Source organism: Larus michahellis, chromosome 6, assembly GCF_964199755.1.
Source record: "Larus michahellis chromosome 6, bLarMic1.1, whole genome shotgun sequence".
Taxonomy (NCBI): domain Eukaryota; kingdom Metazoa; phylum Chordata; class Aves; order Charadriiformes; family Laridae; genus Larus; species Larus michahellis.
In genome coordinates, this window is record NC_133901.1 from 36,246,586 (window position 1) to 36,265,476 (window position 18,891).

General features: G+C 51.8%; 1 protein-coding gene across 3 annotated transcripts in view; it reads left to right on the forward strand.

The window, feature by feature from the left end:
* Positions 1 to 18,891, forward strand: part of ADAMTS14 (ADAM metallopeptidase with thrombospondin type 1 motif 14) — a 39,969-nt gene that overhangs the window by 4,509 nt on the left and 16,569 nt on the right. For 2 of the 3 annotated variants that reach the window (XM_074591899.1, XM_074591901.1), the window contains exons 3-6: positions 4,543 to 4,699; positions 6,249 to 6,445; positions 14,662 to 14,745; positions 16,465 to 16,621. In XM_074591899.1, the coding sequence (XP_074448000.1) occupies positions 4,543 to 4,699; positions 6,249 to 6,445; positions 14,662 to 14,745; positions 16,465 to 16,621 (595 nt within the window). The remainder of the gene's footprint in view (positions 1 to 4,542; positions 4,700 to 6,248; positions 6,446 to 14,661; positions 14,746 to 16,464; positions 16,622 to 18,891) is intronic. The other variant, XM_074591900.1, reaches the window with a different exon arrangement.

An 18,891-nucleotide genomic window follows, 5' to 3' on the forward strand; every position in this document is an offset into this window, starting at 1 on the left:
GCCGCTGGTTTTCTGGTCGGAGGAAGCGTTCTGGGATGCTGGGGACGACGGCTGCGTGCACAAAGGGATTACGCTGTGTATAAAGGGAGACCGAGATTATAAATAACAAGGGGGGAAAAAAGCCAAACCCTTTTCTTGAAAAGAGAGAGTACAAATTAAGTCTTTCCGAAATCCATATTTAGCCATGTAAGTGAGCTGATTTTTTTTTTTTTTTTTTTTTTCCACAGATGCCAAAAGTGTGGCACCTTCCGCAACTGTTATTGGCTGCAGGCATCCACGCGTGAAAATCTGGCCTTTTTGGTTTTTTTTTTTGTTTTTTTTTTTTGTTTGTTTGTTTGTTTTTTTGTTTGTTTTTTTTTTTTGCAAGGGCGTCTCGTACCAGGGTGGGAAGGTGCTGTGGTCCGTAACATCATTTCAAAGCTGATCCCAGCCACCACATCCCTAACTTAGGCCGCCGTCTCCCCTGGCGGGGCGTGAAGGCATCCCATCTTTCCACGCTGGCTTTCGCAGCGTGCGGTCGACCTCGCTTCCTTCCTTCGCGCTTTCCTCGTTGCAGAGATGGGTGAAGAACCATTACTTGTTTGCCGTGGCTGATTTTTTTTCCCCTCCCCAAATTAACCCCTTTTTTTGGGGGTTACTTGCCCCAAAGGCCAACGTGCCACAAACCGTAGAGCCGGCGTTTTCCCTCCCTGTCACCCTGGCTTGCTTCAGATGGGTGTCAGCAGATAAGCAGGGCACAAAAGCCCTCAGGAGCGGTAATTAACAGGGATCGAAGGGAGAAACAGTCCCCATAATGATGCTCCAGTGCAAAAAAAGTATTGCTTCGTCTTCCAGGGTTTTCCCTGCGGCTCCTGAACGGTAGGGTTAATTTCGGGAAGGAAAAAAAGGTGCTGGTTTCAATGCCCAGAGGGTGAGGTGTCTCTTTGGTCACGTAGATCCCACCATCCTCAGCTTTGGTTTTTACTTGGGTGTGAGGGCGTTTTTCCCATGCGATAATCCTGATTTTTGGCAGTGAGGTGAAAACCCGGCCCCGTTTGGGCTGAAAACATAATTAATCAGTTAGGGCTGAGCGTGTCTCCATGCCCTCACCCCCACCAGGAGCTACATCCTGGCTTGGGTGGCCCGGCAAAGCCCTGATGGAGCAACTCCAGGTCTGTGGACATCCCCAAAATCTCTTGCCCCCGGCACCAGGAGCCGGGGGAAAAGCAGTAGAGGTGCGCGAAGCGTTGGGTTAGATGGGTTGCAAAGCCTCAGCTATGGGCAGAGAGGTTCCAAAGTCGCATCTCCAGACCATGCCCTGGTGCCACCCGTGCCCTGCTGCTGCCAGGTTGTGGTCCAGGTCCGTGTGGGGCAGGTGCATCCCTCCATGGATCAACCCCCCTCCCCACGATGTCCTCGCGGGACAATCTCTGGATGAAAAGGGAGCGGTGGCTTGCGACGGTGCCTGCCTTCGCACAGCCCGGCTTTCTGGGACTTTTTGTCCAGATGACGTGTGAATCGGGTAGGAAAAATATATCCTAGGCACGCAGCTGGGTTTCCCCCTCCTCGGCGCTGCTTGCTTCTCTGGCTGAGTGCAGCGGGTTTATTCGTTTTTCCACGTTTTCAGCTGCACTGAAGTGTCAGAATTTCCTGAATTCCTGTGGGAGTTGGAGCTTTTTACCCAGCGGTGATGAAGGAGTCGCTTACCCGGGGTGGGGGGATCCCCCCTTAGGGAGGCTGGCACCAGACCACTGGGACCAGTTCCTCTCTCTCCCATAGCCTGGAGAGCTGGAAAAGAGACTTCACCCTCTGCGAGCTGGCAGAAGTGAGTTTGATGTTTTACTTAAAAGAAAAAACAAAAAAGAAAAAAAGGTGTATTTTCCCTCTTTCCACTGGAATTATCTTCAAAGGGCCGTTTATTTTCTCGTTTGGGAATTCCCTTCAGCGGGAGCTGCAGACAGCATCCCGCGTTAGAAATACCAGTAGCGACAGTCCTACCTTGCCGGGTTTCATTTGATTTACTGTTATTAAATCAAATAGAATTGGGGGGTGGGAAGCCCGTGGCAAATTGATCGTTGAGGATGGGGTTGATCTCTTGGCGAGAGCCCAGGGAAAGCTCAATGGGGCTTTTCGGGTGGCGTCTGGCTGCTTTTGCTGCCTCCCCGCAGTTACAACCCTCCCGACATGCTGAAATACAACCCGAGCTGCTCCTTTTTTTAAGACCGAGCAGGTTTGTGCATGCCTCTTGCAGTGGTGTTTTTGGGTTGGTTTCGTTTTGTTTTTGTTCTTTTAAATTATTATTTTTTTTAACTATTTTTGCAAACACCAAGATATGCCCGCTGTGGTTTCCGTTTCGTTTCTTAGGCTGATCGGTTGCGCGCGCAAGTCCTCGTGGTATGCGATGGGTCGTGGCTGGAGCGGGCGGTGTGTTTGCATCCCGCCTTTGGGAGAAAGCACGGGCGGGAAAGTCTGGGCCGCATTATTTCTTGAGCCGTACATAATCGGTCATGAGATGGGTAGAGCGGCACTAGCCCAAGGGGGCTGTGGCTCGGGACAAGGCTCTTTCATGTTTTAATCCAGCCTTGCCCTGGCGCGGCGGCGCGGCTTTCCTCCGGCCACCTGACTCAGCAAGTCCCAGCTGTTCACCGTAAACCCATAAACCGGCTTTGGGGTGCCTCGTCCCGGGTGAAGTGCCCCGTGGCAGGGCTGTGAGGGGGTAGTGGTGTCCCGCTTCTCCTTCTGCCGCTGGGTAGAAGATGCTGGGTAGAAGATGCCATAGGATGCTGGCAGGGGTACTGCGCTGGCTGATTTTGGGTAGCGAGGAGTGGCCCTCCAGCCCAAATTTGTAACTATGCGCAAGCTGGAAGCACGTTAGTTGGTGGGAAATCATCAGGGCCATTCATGCCTATGAAATCCAAGCGTGTTGGCGATGCCTGTGTCAGATGCCCAGCGTTGTGCCCTTTGTAGCTACTCTTTTTTGCGCTAAGCAATGGATGCCCACCTTCTCTTATCATATAATAAAGAGCAACAGCATGGACTTGCCCAACCACCACTGGGCCTGACCTGTGGGTTGACTCCCTGGCTTGATCTCTGCCTCATCACCACTACCTTGCCTGGGGCTCCAGACTCTTGGTTGAACCTGGCTGTGGTCATCTTCTCCTTGCTGGGTGGTGGTGGGACAAGCCCTGGCCACAGAGGTCCTGCCCCGGTGACCTGAACGTCTCCTGCGGGAAGGACCTGAGATACGTGTGTCAGGCAAGTTGATCTTAGCACAACTGCCTGTACTTAGATTCCTTGGGAAGGAGGGAAAACAAAACCAGCCAAAAACCTGCTTTCCAGAGGAGTTAAGCAGCTAATAAAACCCAAGTGGAGCAGGAAATTTGATGAAGTCTGACAGAGCCAGGTTGGCTGATGCCAGGATGAATGCAACGGTACGTGAATGCGAAGGGGATCCAATGACCCAGGCGGGCTTGGAAGAGCCCCAGCTTCGCCTGGCTGTTTACAGAGCCCGGCTCACGTCTTCGTGCCGCTCTGTGCAAAAAATATATAAATACATTTTATTTTATTTGATGGAAACAGTTCCAATACCCCAGCCCTGATGAGGACTCCAGTAGGTAGATGCCGTTGAAGGTTTTGCTGTAAGAATGGATCCGTATGTTCTGCCTGCGTTTTCCGGGCATCTATTCAACAGCAGCGCCGGAGGAAGGAGCGTGTGTCTGCGTGATGGAGGGAGCTGTGAATAAATGCCGGGCTCGGGGAGGGGCTGCCCATGGGATGGAAGCCAAATCCGGGCGATCCTTTTGCTTGCTCGAGGTCCGAGCCGGCCGGCGCTGCGGGGTATGAGCGCTTGGGGCTGATGTCAGGGGGGATTTGGTGGGAAGCTTGGTGTTAATTAGGAGCAGGCTAGTAGCCAGGACGACATTTCCAACCATCTTTGCCCTCTCATTCATCCTCCCCGCGTTTGGGAGGTGGAGCCGTAACGCTTTCCAGCTTCTCCTCCAAAGGGATTCCCCGGCGTTAATTCCCGAGCACTTGACGGGGCAAAGATGATGGTTTTCCTTCTCGCTGTGTCTGCAGTTAGTGGTGTTGCTGAAACGGCTGATTTCCTCCCCAGCACCGCGGGGACGGGGGCGAGGATGAGGATAGGGAGGATGGAGGGAGGCGAGGTGGCGTGGGAGCCCATGCAGCCTGTGTCCCCGGTGCACAGGGTTCGGCAGAAGAACTCATGTCTGATGAGAAGGAATGGAATTTCCTAGCCATATAAAGACATAACTTGATCCGTGGCCAGTTTTTTTTCTGTTTGGTTGGTTTTCTCACCTTTTTTATTTATTTTTTTTTTCCACCTACCGGAGAAATTAAGGGTCAACATGTGTGAACGTGGTAATGGATCCATCCCAGTGCCGTGGAGAAGCAACGGGACACCTGTTTTATTTGGGATGCTTATCCCCTTGCATATACTCATCAGTCATCAATGAGTATATGGAGTGTGTACGTACACAAATGCATATATAAAAACACACCCTTTTTTCCTCCCTTTTTTCTTTATTTCTTTGTGGAGTCCAGGCTGGCCTGATTCGGACTGACAGCAACGAGTTCTTCATCGAGCCCCTGGAGAGGGGGCAGCAGGAGATGGAGGAGCACGGGAGGGCGCACGTGGTCTACCGCCGGTCGGCCATCCGGCAGGATGGCGTCGAGCCCCGCCAGGACCTCCACCCCGAAGGTAAGGACTCCTCAAATCTAGTCTTTCCCAGCAATTGATAATCACTATTTCCTGGGGGGGAAAGATTTCTCCTTCCACTTGCCCTCTGGATCATGTCTCGCCCTATGGCTTTAGCCCTATGATCCAACTGCCAGCTGGGTCACCAGCAAGAAGAAAGGAAACAGCATGCTGGGTTTTTGCCAGGAACTTTGAAATTCTTCTGAATTTGATCAAGGTTGGATGAGTTACACACGAGCTAGTCTTCCTCTTTGAAGAGGAAGGATTTCCTAGATGGGTGCAATCAGGCCCACGGATCATCACATCGGCCTTGGGATGGGAAGCAGAGCTGGGACTCGTGAGTGGTCAGGAGGGAGCCAGGCTTGGTCCGACCTGGCCTCTGGCTGCAACTTGGAGGTGCAGGTGCTGCAGTCTTGTTTTAATCACCTGTACATTGTAAAATGTGGCGTTGATCGGACTTTTTAACAGATAATGGAAGGCCTTCCTTTTCCCAGCATTCAGAATAGATTGGATATTAGGAGAATTTTTTACACTGAAAGGGTTGTCAAGCATTGGAAGAGGCTGCCCAGGGAAGGGGTGGAATTATCATCCCTGGAGGGATTTAAAAGATGGATAGATGTGGTGCTTATTGATATGATTTAGTGATGGTTTTTGTCAGTGTTAGTTTGATGGTTGGATGCGATGATCTGAAAGGTCCCTTCCAACCTAGGCGATTCTATGATTCTGTTCTATAATTCATTTCACTTTTCTAGTGCCTTGTCCTTTTTTTTTTTTTCTTCTTCTTTGCCTTGAAGCAGAAAAAGTGGCTTTTATTTCTCAATAGTATCGCTTAGCCGTGCGCTGCCCTCTGTGTGCGTAAATCGCCTGCTGACTTCCCCTCTCACCCGCATAAAGCCGAGTGCACCCAGAAGTGTTTACAAGCGTGGGGTCAACATTGTGCAAAAGCACTCTATGAAACCTGTTTATATTTATGCTGAGGCATTAGCCTTCCCCGGTGTTTATTCACCTCTTGTGGCACCATAATTAGCTCCCTGATTTAAAAAAAAAAAAAAACACACTTAAAAGTTTTCCAGGGTGTGCTCGTTGCTTTTGTGACATCACTAATGGAATTGCAGTTGAGAGCTTTGAAGGGACTGCTGGGTGATGAAGGGTGAAGGGTGTGATGAAGGGTGAAGGGTACGGTGAAGGGTACGGTGAAGGGTGAAGGGTACGGTGAAGGGTGAAGGGTATGGTGAAGGATGCTCTGTCTGTGGCTACCTGCTCTCAAGGGGCAACCCCCAGCCTTGCATGTGTCTTCCCCAACTATACCCAGGTGTCCCACCACCCCCTAATGGACAGTGTAGGACCATCATCACATAGATGCATCTTTTAGGGCCAGTGCTCCCTATTCATAGCTGTTTCCCCACTGTAGAGCAAACTGGGTTAGCGACCTGTTGGAATTAAACATCGTAATTTATTTTTCCTGCTTAATTTATGGTTTTTTGGAGTGTCACCTTGGTGTTGGGTCACCTCACTGGCTGTTTCTCCTTCTGTCCCCCCTTGCCTCGCTCAGTGCCCGGCGTGCGGGTGGGTGATCTCCCCAACTCCCTGGAGCTGATGACGGAGCGTCTGGGGGACGCGGAGCGCAAGAGGCGCCACGCCAGGAAGGACGACTACAACATCGAGGTCTTGCTGGCGGTGGATGACTCGGTCGTACGCTTCCACGGGAAGGAGCACGTCCAGAACTACGTCCTCACCCTCATGAACATAGTAAGGCTTGGCTTTGGGGGTGGGGGGCTGTTGGCTCCCACCTCTCCCTTGGTTTACTGCTCTTCTGATGTTGGAAATCTGTTATCCTGGAAAAAAAATGGGATGGGAGGGGAAAAAAGTGCTGCAGGAAGGGCTGTTCCTTCGGAGAGCCGGCTCTGGCATTTAATAGTGGCGGTAGTTGGAGTGATGGAAAGCAGAGCCCTCTTATCTTCATCTCCATCGTGTTTCCCTGGCCAACGGCAGGGTCCGGCGTGGTGGTTGCTGTCACTGTCTGTCATCCGAGTCCAAGAGCATCTTCTGCTTCTCCTGGCCCAGACCATCTCCTCTACATGGCCCAAATCTCAGCAAATGCTGGGAAAGAGGATGGTTATTGATTATTTAGTTTGAAATTATGATGTTTATTATTTATTTTGCAATTATTATGTTTATTGTTTATTTTGAATACTATTTGTTGATGGGGGGGGGTTTTACAGATTTTTCAGAAGTTTTTTCACGTTCCATGGAAAACCTGCGCACCTTGAGGGTTAGTCAGATGTGTTTGAAAAGGAATTTATAGCAGCTTTATGGCGGCCCACCTTCTGCATCTCTCCTCACACGGTGGTGTGGAGCAGCCCGTGCTGATGCCCTACGGCGCTTTTCTTTCCTTTTTAAGGGAAAAAAATGTACATATTCCCCCAAGTCCTGAGAGATGTGGAAGGATCAATATTTATCTTGCAGGAGGTTTGCTGTGCCGGCACCTGGGTATCTGCAAATAGGGTCGGCGTTCAAAGATCTCTTTCACGCGCTCTCCCAGTTTTGTTTTGTTTTCCATGCTTTATCCTCACCTCTATTTATTTATTTTTATTTAAGTACTCTTTTTTTTTTTTTTTTTCTTTCCCATGGTGATGGAAAGTGTTTGAAAGGTGCAACCGGCTCAGAAATAACCAAGCTCTAAAGATGCTTTTTTGTTTTGGTTGGTTGCTTGTTTGTTTGGGCATTATTTCTGCCCCGGCAGGCAGGCTCAGAGCCGTATCGCCAGTAACGAGGGGGAAATTATCGACATAAGGGCTCAGGATTTGCAGGATCAGAGGCCAAGCATAACGCGGCCAGTCCCAAACAGAGAAAGATGTTGGTTTTGCGAAGCAAATTCCTCCATCGCGGCGTTTTGTTCTCCGGCGCGTTGCCCTGATGCTCGCGGTAGGATGCCCTCAGCGTCACTTAAATCCCCTCCCTGCGAGTTTCTCCTTAATGCGAGAAACTCCTTAATTCTCCTCAATCTTCCTGCGAGGGGGGAGCTGCGGGGTTCCCGCTTCTGACCCCGGGCTCTTCCCACGTTGCGGGGCTCGGAGATGATGTCATTTTTCCTTTCCGATCCGGGAGCCAGAGGCGGGAGGTCGGGGACGGCGGTGGGGGGAGAATGGCCGGTTTGAGCGCCCAGGGATTGTCAGCTCTAATCAAAAGGTTGGTTTTCAGGCGCATTTTTCATGGTTTATACCCCGCGGGCAGGACTTTTCAGGGAGTGAATGCGCGGGATGCTGCGCCGGGAGAAGGGAGGACCGCTGCCTATTCAAATAAAGGCCAGCACTGGAGACTTTAATGAATTAAATAAAAAGGGGGGGAAGCAGCATCAATAAAAAGGGGGGAAACCCCCCAGGATAATGCATGCAACAAATACTTCCCCCAAGTATTATTTCCTTCTATACAATTCCTCCCCCACCCCCTTCCCCTCCTTTCTTTCTGGTTTTTAGTGCGTTTTCTTTCCAGCTTTGCCATGACCTCTGTCCGCCTCCTCTTCCCTTGGCGCCGCCTCGTTTCCTTACCGGCTCAGATTGCCTTAAAATACCCGATTCAGCAGAAAAAAAAAAAAATTAAAAAAAAATAGTAAAAATGCTTTCTGGCCTGGATGGCAGAGGGAGAGGAGGGTGCTGGGGCCTGGTGGGGAGGAGCGTGCTGGGACCACACAGCTGAACACTAATCCCATTAGTCGGAGGCAACGGGAAGGAGGAGAGGCTTGGCCAGCCCTCTAACGAGGAAAGGACTTAATGAGCTGGGCTGGAGTACGCCGACGGGCGGGGGGGAGATGCCGCATGGGAGCCAGCTGGGAAAGCTGTTTTCCTCTCCAGATCGATCCCAAGGGAAGGGGGCAGCCAGCTTGGAAGTTGATAATAAACTTCCCTGGCCTTTTCTGGGGTTCCTGTTGCAGGGGCCAGGGCGTGGTGGAACACATACCCCTTCCCGCTGCTGTGCGGGCTTGGCTTTTTTTAAAAAGAAAACCACAACAAAAACCCAACCCCTTATTCTGTTGCCAGAAATGTGGATGCCAGGCTTTTCATTAAACGGTGCTGTGTCCGTCCCGGGGGGGGGCTGACACGAGGGTGACTGCTCCTTTTGTGCACCTAAGAGCTTCCCCGCGGGCTATCCGTCCCCGCTGGCTCCCAGCCCGCATTCCCAGCCTGCCGGTCCCCGCTGGGCTCGGAGGCTACGCCGGGATTTTGGGGTCGGGTTGAAGCGAGTGGCGCTAGGTGGATCACAGCCTTGGGAAAACGCATCCTGACTCTGATACGTTCTCACTTTCTCCTGTTTTTCCCTTGTGGTCTTCTGATGGTAAGCGTGGGGGGAGCTCCACCACCTTTTTTTCGAGTTGCTTGCCGGCCTCTGCTCCAAAAATCGGGAGTTTTGGCTCGCCTTTGCCATGGCGTGCCGTGTGCGCTGGAGAAGGCGCATCTGAGCCTATATCCGAATGCCGTGCCGAGCATCCCCATGTCCATCCGAGCAAAACCTAGCTCCTTCCCTCACGCTGGGCTCTTGGGATGAATATTTGGCAATGTGGTGGCATTGCCCTGTCTTGTGTGCTGCCCGTGGCAGGGATTGCCGTGCTGTCGGAGCAAAATTAGCATCTCCCAGCCACAGCGACGGCTGTGCGCCAGGCCGAAGGGTGGGAGAAGGGCTGGGAGCCGGGAGGGGACCCAACACCCCGTTAAGAGGAAGAGGAGAGAAAGCGTTTTGTCTCCTGCTTTGCATTTCAGCCTCATGTCACTCAGTTGGGCTCCTCGGATTTCTCCTCTGGACTTCCCACCGCTTGCTCCTGATCGAGCCGCGCCGAGCTATGGGCTCTGTTAAGCCTGGGCCTGGTGTCACCTGGTTGGTTGGAGTTTTTTTTTTTGCTGTAGGATATTGCCCATGATTTGGTGTTTTCCCATTGTTTCGGGTTTCCAGGGAAACACCGTGGTGAGTCAGAGCTCACACCAGGCTGGGACCTGCCCGGCTCCCCTCCGGCACATCGGCAGAATTATTGTTCCCAGGGGACAGAGAGTGCTCACACACACACACACACACACACACACACACGCACGTACGTTTGTTTTGGGGTGGTTCACGAGCCATCTCCTTGCTGACTGATAATAACAAAAAATACCTCTGATGTCCCCCTTGATGTACGTAGCCTGGCGTGTTTGTTGCTATGTTTTTTGGGACAACACAGCCTGTTGCGTAGAGAGCTTGCGATAAAAATCTAGAGTCTTGCTGGAAACATAGATAAGGTGGGTCAACTTTTCAGAGGGCTGCACGGGACGCGCATCCCCTGTGCTGGCGCGTGCGGGAAGCTCCACAACGTGGTCAGGCGGACTTTTGCATCCGTTCCTGACCCCTCCAGCCTCAGCAATGAGGCTTGGGGTGAACCCACCGGCACGAAAACCCGGCGAGGGAATGCGGGGAAAGGAGCTGAAAGATGACTTGGCTGTTCCGAGCGAGCGATCCTGGGGCTTTGAAAAGTCAGCTATTCTGCTGGTTTGGCAAATTCTTCTCGTGTCTCTCTCTCTCTCTCTCTCTCTTTGTTTTCCTTCCCTTGAAGAACGGCGAGGTCTAGACGGTTGCCAGAGCGGTTTGCTGTCGGGATCTGGCGTCTGGGGCCGGCCAGACGCGTGGGGATGTCGGTGGGCAAGCGTTCCTCCCTCCCAGCGCCAGCTCGCAAGGCGGAGCCATTCACCTCCCTCCTAAGAGTGAAGTAGTGAAAGGTTTATTAACGTCAAACAGTGATTTAACAAAGTTAGTAGTGAACACGACGGTGCTTTACGAGATTCAGTGGGAAGGTACACTCGATTATTTCCTGCATAGAGGCCAGACAAGCTGCCAGGGAGACCCTCCCGTTGAGTCCTCGGGCTCAGAAAGGACCCCCTGGCTTTCCAAACCCCTTCTCCGAGAGGAGTCTGGGTGCGGCTGGACCCAGTCCTAGTCCCAGACTTGGTCAACGGTCTAGGTCTAAAGGATTATATCTGCGCAATCAATCCTTCATATCACTTAGCTGAGATTTCAAAGTTTAGCATGCTATTAGTCACATACCGAGAATCTGTCGCAGCAAGGAATCTCTCAACCTCGAGGAGTAGAACCCTAAGTGAGCGTCCCTGCTCAGGGGGAGATGCTGGCGTGCAGACTCTGCTGTGCAGGAGAAAAGCTCCAAGGGCTTTTGGGCTGCCTACTATTTATAGAGTAAGATAATTGCCCTATAGTCGTATTCCCATGGGAACAAAATAACGAGGTCCCCACTCCAGGCAGTGGGTTGGCAGCCATCCCCCAAAGTCCAGGCACAACTCATCACACCTCCCACTGATGGTTGTGGCTTGAGCAGGAGCTGGGGAGGGGGAAAAAAGGGGGAAAAAGGGAGAGCACGCCACCACACTGGGCTGAGCCGGGGGGACGGAATTTATGGAGCGTTTTGGAGAGGACACACAAGGTTTTAATGTCCCTCTCATTCATTGCGATGCATTAGCATCGTCCCCTTGGCGTGGCGGGGCTGGGGGCTTTGGAGTTGCCGGCGGGCTGGTTGTTCTTGCTGGTCTGCCCTTAATGCGCAGCCAGCCTTAAGGGCTGGTCTGTTTTAGGTGAAAAAAAACAAACAAAAACATCCTCTTTTAAGTGAAATAGAGAGTTTCTTGACAGGTGACAGTATTAAACAGGCTGGGCACGCAACCACGGGGGCAAGAGGGATAAGGAGATCTTTATCCCATCTGTTTTCAGGGAGGCGGGTGCCTTTACAGAAGCCCTTTGCTGAGCAGGTATTTTCTGGTGGCATTTTCTTTGAAGCCGTTGACTCACTTAATGGCATCCGCAGAGGGCAGGGGGAGCTGGGCCAAGCCTGCAAACCGCTCTTCGGGGCCGATTTCCATCCCCTCCGCCAGCTTCAACCCACTCCAGGGTGGGCTGATGGGCAGCAAGTGATGAGCCCTTTTTTTTTTTTTTTTAAATTTTTTTTTTTTTAATTTTTTGCTCAATCAATTATTTATATCTGTCTATTAAGGGAAGCCCATAGCCTTGGGCAGTCTGGTTCCACATCTGCTTTCTGAATTAAGCTGGTAGCCGCAATGCTGCCCTCCCCTAGACACAAGCAGGGCTGGGGTCTGGGGTTAACCCTTTGGTTCAGGGGCCGGAGGGGTGCCCAGTCCCCCCCCCCGGATGGAGGAGCGGGATTTAGCACTGCTTTCAGAGGAGGATTTAGGGGATTAAATTCCCTCTTGGAATAATACAGCTTCTTGCCTCTTAGTCCCTTTATGAGCTGTTTCGAAGCAGCTCCTGGTCCTGCTGCTGCCCGGAGCCGCTTCCCAAGCAAGGAAGAGGAAGGATGCGCAGTGCCGGGAGGGTGTTGATGAGTTTAGTTGTCAATGCCTGTGAAAAGTGTGGCTGTTCCCAAATTTCCTTCCTCCTAGGGTAGCTAATGTTGCCTGGGGAGGGCACAGTTTGGGGCAGGGAGCTCTTCTCAGAGCTGGGGTCTGTTTGCAGGCACCACTGGTGGGAAGAGGCATTGCTGACCCAGCATGGAGCAAAGCTCTCGCCCCCAACATCTCCTCTGCTCGTCTTCCTTCCTCCCCTGGATGTCACCCTCCTCTTCTCCTGCTGGCTGTGGCAAATTGTCCTGGAGCATCTCTTCCCGCTCCCTGTGGGGTCTGCCGAGCGTCCTGCCAAAATGTCCCGCGCTGCTCCCTTGGATGCTCTGAGTCGTGGCTTGGCTGGGAGCTCTGGCTGGCGGAGAGGTCCCTAAGGCAGGACCATGGCTCATCCCAATGGATGGAGGGGTCCTTGGGAGCGGGGAGGAAGCAGGAGAGTGCCGGTGGATGGTGACTGAAGCGGAGGCTTAACAGTGCTCCAGCTCCCAACAAGTGCTGGTGGGGGAGGAAAATGCATAAGGATTTGGGAAAGTGAAGGAAATATCCGTGTTTTCCCCCTTGTTCCCCTGAACCACTCCCCAGGTCCAGCTCTCTGGCTCTTCATGGCATATAGCCTGAAAAATACAGCGTATTTTTCATTTTTTCCCCTCTCTCCCCATTTCTCACCCTTTTATACGGCCTCATACAACACGCCTGAAGGCTGGAATGTTTTCCTAAAGGGTCAAACTCCTGATGTGGGGCTTCTCAGACCCGCTAACGTTTTCTCTGGGTTGCCAAAGCCTCCTACGGTCCAAAACCTGGGGCTGAGGGTCATCTTCCCTGGGGGGTTGGAGCTGCTTGTGGGGATGGATGCTTCAGTGGGACCGTAGGTATGAGTAACGCTCGCAGGCGGGAGCCCAGCTGCGGCACGGCACGACCTTCCTCCCATCTGTGCGCATCCCCCCACCCACCAAAAAAACCCCAGTTAGTGTCGGAAGAAATTCATCACACTCTCATTTTTCTTACAAAATGCTTTTAAAAGGTGAAGCAGTGTGAAGGAGTATCCCAACCACGATGAGCCGAGGATGGGTTGTTGCGACGTTCTCTTTCCACGCCAATGAAGCAATGACTCCCCGTGGGGCTTCCAGGGATCCATTAACGGGGATTGACTGACAATTTATTTATTGGTTTATTTTCTTATTATTGATTTTTTAAATCTGTTGGGCTGCATTCAAGACGTGGTGGACCCGCATCACCTCTCTGCAAAGCCCTGAGCCGCTCCACGGGAGTATTAGTGGTCACAGGGAAATGTTAATGCTGGGTCTTTGGGTTTAAAAATGGCCTGGGTGGGTATTTCGAACAGAAGCACAGCCTAGGAATCAGAGGGGGGCTCGGGCAGTCTGGGAAATGTCAGACTTGGATGCAAGTAGTTGTCACTCAACCCTCGAGTTCAAATATAAGCTTGAAAAAAAAAAAAAGAAAGAAAGAGGAAGGGGAGGGGCAGGGGGGAAGAAGAGAAAAGCTCCACGAATCTGGCTTTATAATATTCATCTAGCCTGGCAAGCTGTGGTGGCACCGAAAGCAAACTCTTTCTCTCTTGGACAAAGTTGAAAAAGTGCATTTTAATTTAGACATTAATTCTAGTCCGTATGAAAAAGGGTTTTAATTTGACTTCCTCGGCTTCTGCGCTGGCCCCCCATTTGTGGCAGTGTTCATTTCGGAGACGTTTGGGAAATAAGAGAGTCCCGTTCTCTAAAAATGGTCTTTTTTTTTTTGTTGTTTCCTGAGCTGTATGTTCACGTGTGCTTTGCAGGTGGGTGCTTGTGTGGGGTTATGGCTGTCGCTCAGTGCCTCTCTCGGTGGCCGGCTGTCACCGCCCTCAGCTCGCAGGGACCTTCCTCACCTGGATGTCTTCTTCTCTTGGTGGCCCTTAGGAGTAGAATTTGTTTATTCATCCTAGAAACGCAGAAGGAAAAGGTCATAGCTCAGTATTTCCTTTGCAAAGTCATTTTTAATAGCCGACGTTGATAGATATCTCATTGACTCATAAGCCCTCCCTCTTCTTTTTGTTGTATTGTCTTCTCCTGGGGTTTCCGAGGTGGTAGGTCAACTTTGACTCATCGGTATAACTGAGTAATGCCCTTGCTTTGATACGATCCCTCGCCTCTCCCCAAAAAGCCATATTTTCTTTCCACCAAACGCAAGGATGCTGGAGGCCAAAGCATTTCCTTCCATCTGTGGAGTTCGTACTCCAAAGGGGGCAATGGCTCATCGTGAGATGCTCTGCGGCGGAGACAGCCCCCGTGGGAAACACAACCCTCCTCCACGGTCTCGATGGGATGGGTGATGTCATTGACCATCTGAACCACCCATCCTGGGGAAATTTGGCTTATTCCAGCTTGCTTTTTTGACTTCATGGTTTTTACACAGGGGAAAATAAAGAAGAGAAAAGCTAGGGGTGGGAGGAGGGAGATGAGATCTTTGCACCTGGTCTTGTGCGGTCTGGGAAAGCCGGGTAGGATGCTGAATGTGGGAGCATGGAGGACAGGAGGAGCTTGAGATGGTCTTAACTTCTGTGTTTTATTTCCCTCCCTTCTTCAGGTGGATGAGATTTATCACGATGAGTCCCTGGGCGTTCACATCAACATCGTGCTGGTCAGGATGATCATGGTGGGATACCGCCAGGTAAATACGGCGCTCGGATGTGGTGAGGAGGAGATGCTTTTCAGGCTGGCCCCTGCTGTTTGGCTGCTTTCCCTGCTCCAGCCCTGCCCCGCGAGGGAAGGAGGGTGGCTGAAATGCAATAGAGGTGCAGCAGGCAGCTGCCCCTTCTCCCAAGGCTGGCAAGCGTGCAGCATCACCGTGGCTTAGTGTCTCATCACCGTGGCTTAGTGTCTCATCACCATAATATTTAGCACTTGGGTAAGCCCCGGCTTGGAAAAATGTGACTGTTCGGGTCAGCCGTCGAAGCCCAAGTGACAACTGTGCCGAGCAGGGGTCAACCTGAACCCTGGTCCAGCTGGTTTCTGGAACCCGAAGGTCTGGAGAGCCCCATGGCCACCCAGCCCCAGGGATGTCTCCCTGGGGAGACAGCGGGTGGCTCCCACCAGCCTTTATGTGCTTGCTCTGGAGTTTGGGGCGGGGGGGAAAACCCATGAGAGGCTTCCTCAGAAGCTCTGGGGTGGCAGCAGGTGATGGGACAAAGGCGGCTTCCCAAATTGGCAGGAGCTGGGTATGAGCGAGGAGAAGCCGAGGCTGGGACCTCCTGTCTCCCAGCCGTGACTCAGCAGCCCTGGAAGGCTTCGCTGGCTGTCCCGCAGCCCTTGGGTGGCTTGGGCATGGGCAGAAGCAGCACAGCAAGGTTTCGTGTGGTTTCTCAGGTTGCATTTATTATTTTTTAAGGCTCGTTTGAGCTTGGCAGCTGAAAGATTTTCTTTAAAACAATGTGATTCTTGTGGCCAGCCCTTATCCTACACGATGCATTCTAGCGAGGGTGTTAATGAGTCAGCACGGTGATGTCTGTCTGTGTGTGTGTGTGGTCCACAAATAAGCCCCGTTACGTCTTGGAAAAAGCTTGTTACAGAAATCTGCTTGGCCGGCAGAAACCCTAATGCCTCCTGGAGACCCGGGGGTGAGCAGATGTTTGAATCCAGGCGAGGTCCCAGCTCACCGCTGCTTAGGTCCGGCGCATCCCGAGTGAGTCCTCCTGCGCCTTCTTGTCTCCCACCTTGCACTTGGTGGGATGAAAACTCTGTGACTTACACTCCAGGGCGCCAGGGGAAGGGCAGTATTTCTTACCTTTCTTTCCACTGCTGCGGCTCAGCGGGTACCTGCCTGAGAGCATTATTTATTTTACAGAGCATAATTTATAGAGCATAATTTTGCAAAATGCTAATCTTGAACAACAACAAAAAATAGGTGAAGGACAAGGTGACTGCTATGAAGCAGTCCTGGACATCTCCACCTGCTTTCTACTAGGGTCTTGGTCTCTGTGGGTCAGGTTTTAGAGGGGAGCGTTGCTCTGCTCATTGCTGAGCATCAGCGTCCCGTGACGTCTCGACGAGGATCCCGTGCAGGAGCTGAGAATCCCCATCCTCTTCGCTTCCCAGCTGCTCTCCTCTTTTATCTCCTGCTGCCCTGAGTGCTTGTGTGACCAAAGAGGGTCATATACCCACCCTGTACCAGACCACATCCATCTGTGGGAATGGTTTCCTTGCTGTTTTTAAATAAAAAAAAGAAGATGCGAGGTGCTTTGTGGGATGTTGTTCCTTCTAATGATGGAGAAGCCCTGCTTAGGAGTCTTTCCGACCCCAAAACTCTTGGCAGGCTCCTTCCCCACTAACTTACCCACCTATTGATTGATTCATTCATTCATTCATTCATTTATTTTAATTCTTTACCCAGTCAGTCAGCCTGATAGAGCGAGGGAACCCGTCTCGGAGCTTGGAGCAGGTCTGCCGCTGGGCTCACTCGCAGCAGCGCTCCGACCCGGAGCACGCTGAGTACCACGACCACGCTGTATTCCTCACCAGGCAAGATTTTGGTCCCGCAGGTATGCAAGGTACTGTATTTATCTCGATCAGGTATGTGCAGTTTGCTGGGGGAAAGCCAGCGAGGGGAGAGGACTTCTTGCGGGCACAGTCTGTTTCTTGGCCAGCAAGGTCCGGAAAAAGGTTATGAAAATTGGTATTTGTTTTTTTTTCTTTTATGTGAAGTAGAAGAAAGACAGAATCAATCCAGAGCATCAACCTGAATGGATAATGAAATCATCTTTATTCATTCTGCCCTCCCTTTGGTTTCATGCACCGATCCTCCCCTTGTCCCAAAGTGCCCTAAACAATTCAAGGGTAATGTAAAAAAAGTGGACTACCACAGGGAGCATCATGGGGCCAGTCAGTCCCTTCTGTCCTCTGGAGGACCTTTAGAACCTCGTTCTACATGGGTTGGTCTCTTGGTCCTCTTAGGACTGGACATGGGAGCGTTGAGTAAACCCTGGGCCAAGGAGGAGGTTGGAAGGAACAACGGCAATAGTTCTCTGACCTCTCGGTGTAGAGGCCGACGTGGTCTGAGAAGTAAGAGACCTACGCAAAAAATTCAAAAAATTTGCAGGAAAAGCTTCTGGCATTTCACGGCTCCATTAGAAACACGGATGCTTTGATGGCATCATGAGAAGTGACTTCTCCCGGTTCTCCTGAGCCTGCTGCCTCCAAATTGCCACCTCCTCCTTCCCACACTGGTGTCAAGGTTTGAATTTCTCATCAGGAGGCTCCCTTTGATGCCACGAACATGCTGGCAATGTCACACTGATTTGTAGCGCGAGTCCTTCTGGTGCCCAAGGGAGGATGGAGAGATGGAGAAGGAGTATTGTCCTCACCTCGATTACCTCCCTGAAAAGGTTCTCCCCACAGCAGGGGATGAACAACAGGAGGCCTCCAGCTGGAAGCCCTCTTGATCATGCTGTTGGCCATCAAAGAGCAGAATTTGGGTTGTGCCAACAGCCTCCTCGCTGAGCCGTTGATCTGCCTTGGGCACCTCATCCAGAGTCACAGCAGCGTGGGTGAAATACCAGGTTTTGTATCGTTTTTCTAGACCCTTCCTGGCAAAGCGACTGTGTCCAAAGGCTTTGGTGAGAGGACCTTTTTTGGCATGTCAGCAGAAGGGGGAGACTGGCTGAACTTCCCCTTGGTGGGAAGGAGTCGTGAGATCAATGGAGTAGCCCAGCTCTAGGGATGCTCGTTCCGGCTCCTTCCCCTTTTCCCTGTGGAATTGGCTCCCTGCTTCTCACACATCGCTGGGATGGACGTTTGCTTTCTGCAGAAGTCCCCATGGCTGCCGTGTCCTTGCGTGGCTGTGTTGCATGGCACAAGGTGCTGGTGCTCCTCACCCATTGGAAACTGCCCTCTTGTTGGGATGCTGGAATAGTAACAATTTGCTTACTCTTGCCTCTTTTTCTCAAAATGATGTCCTTCTAGCTCCATAAACATCCCATTTTCAGCTCAGGGCAATGAAGGACCAGACTGCAGCACCTCCAATACTTGCTCGTGGCATATGTTTGCTGGTGGTATCTAAGCGGCTTGCTGAGGTGATGGCAAATACCTGCTGGCTTCTTTAGCCACTGCTGTAGAGCGTTGGGAAGCACGAAGCATGTGCTCTGCTCATATGTACCCTGAAGCTGAGCTGAAGGCAGAGGTGGTCCTGCCCCAAAGACCTAAAGCAACAAGCTGGGAGAAGGGAAGCCTTTGAGGATGAAGTCCTCCAAGTCACAGGGACCTGGGAATGGAGCCTAAATGTCAAGCCCATGCTTAGCTCATCACTCCTTACAGTTGTGTGCCCAGTTGGCCATGGCGATGAGGCTGAATCTGACTTGTTAACCCATGTGGTCCTCTTAGCCCAGGCTATCTCCATGTAGGCAAGCCAGCTGTGCTCCATCACCGCATCCCCACCATACACAGCTTGTACCTCCCTCTATGTTGTGTCACCTCCTCTTGGCCAGTAAACCAGACCAGCATCTGGTCACGCGGAGCTTGCACCTCCTGGCCACACTGGGTAAACGGGATGCAAGTCCTTGCAAAGCGTTGCGGTCTTGGTTCTTCTCTGTTGCAGGTCCAAGCTGAGCCCTGAGGAGGTTTACAAAAACTTCCCGGTGCTGGCAACATGCTCATGGCATCTCTTGATGGGGTGGGAGCAGTTGTGGCCAACGCGGAGCAATTTTGGAAAGATGATGCAATTGTTGCTTGGGGAATCTGGGAGGCATGAGGGGCCCCTAGGGCCAGGAGGAATAGCTGAGCTGCCCTCGCACGTGGGCTGCAAATAAACCTCTGCCCTTCAAAG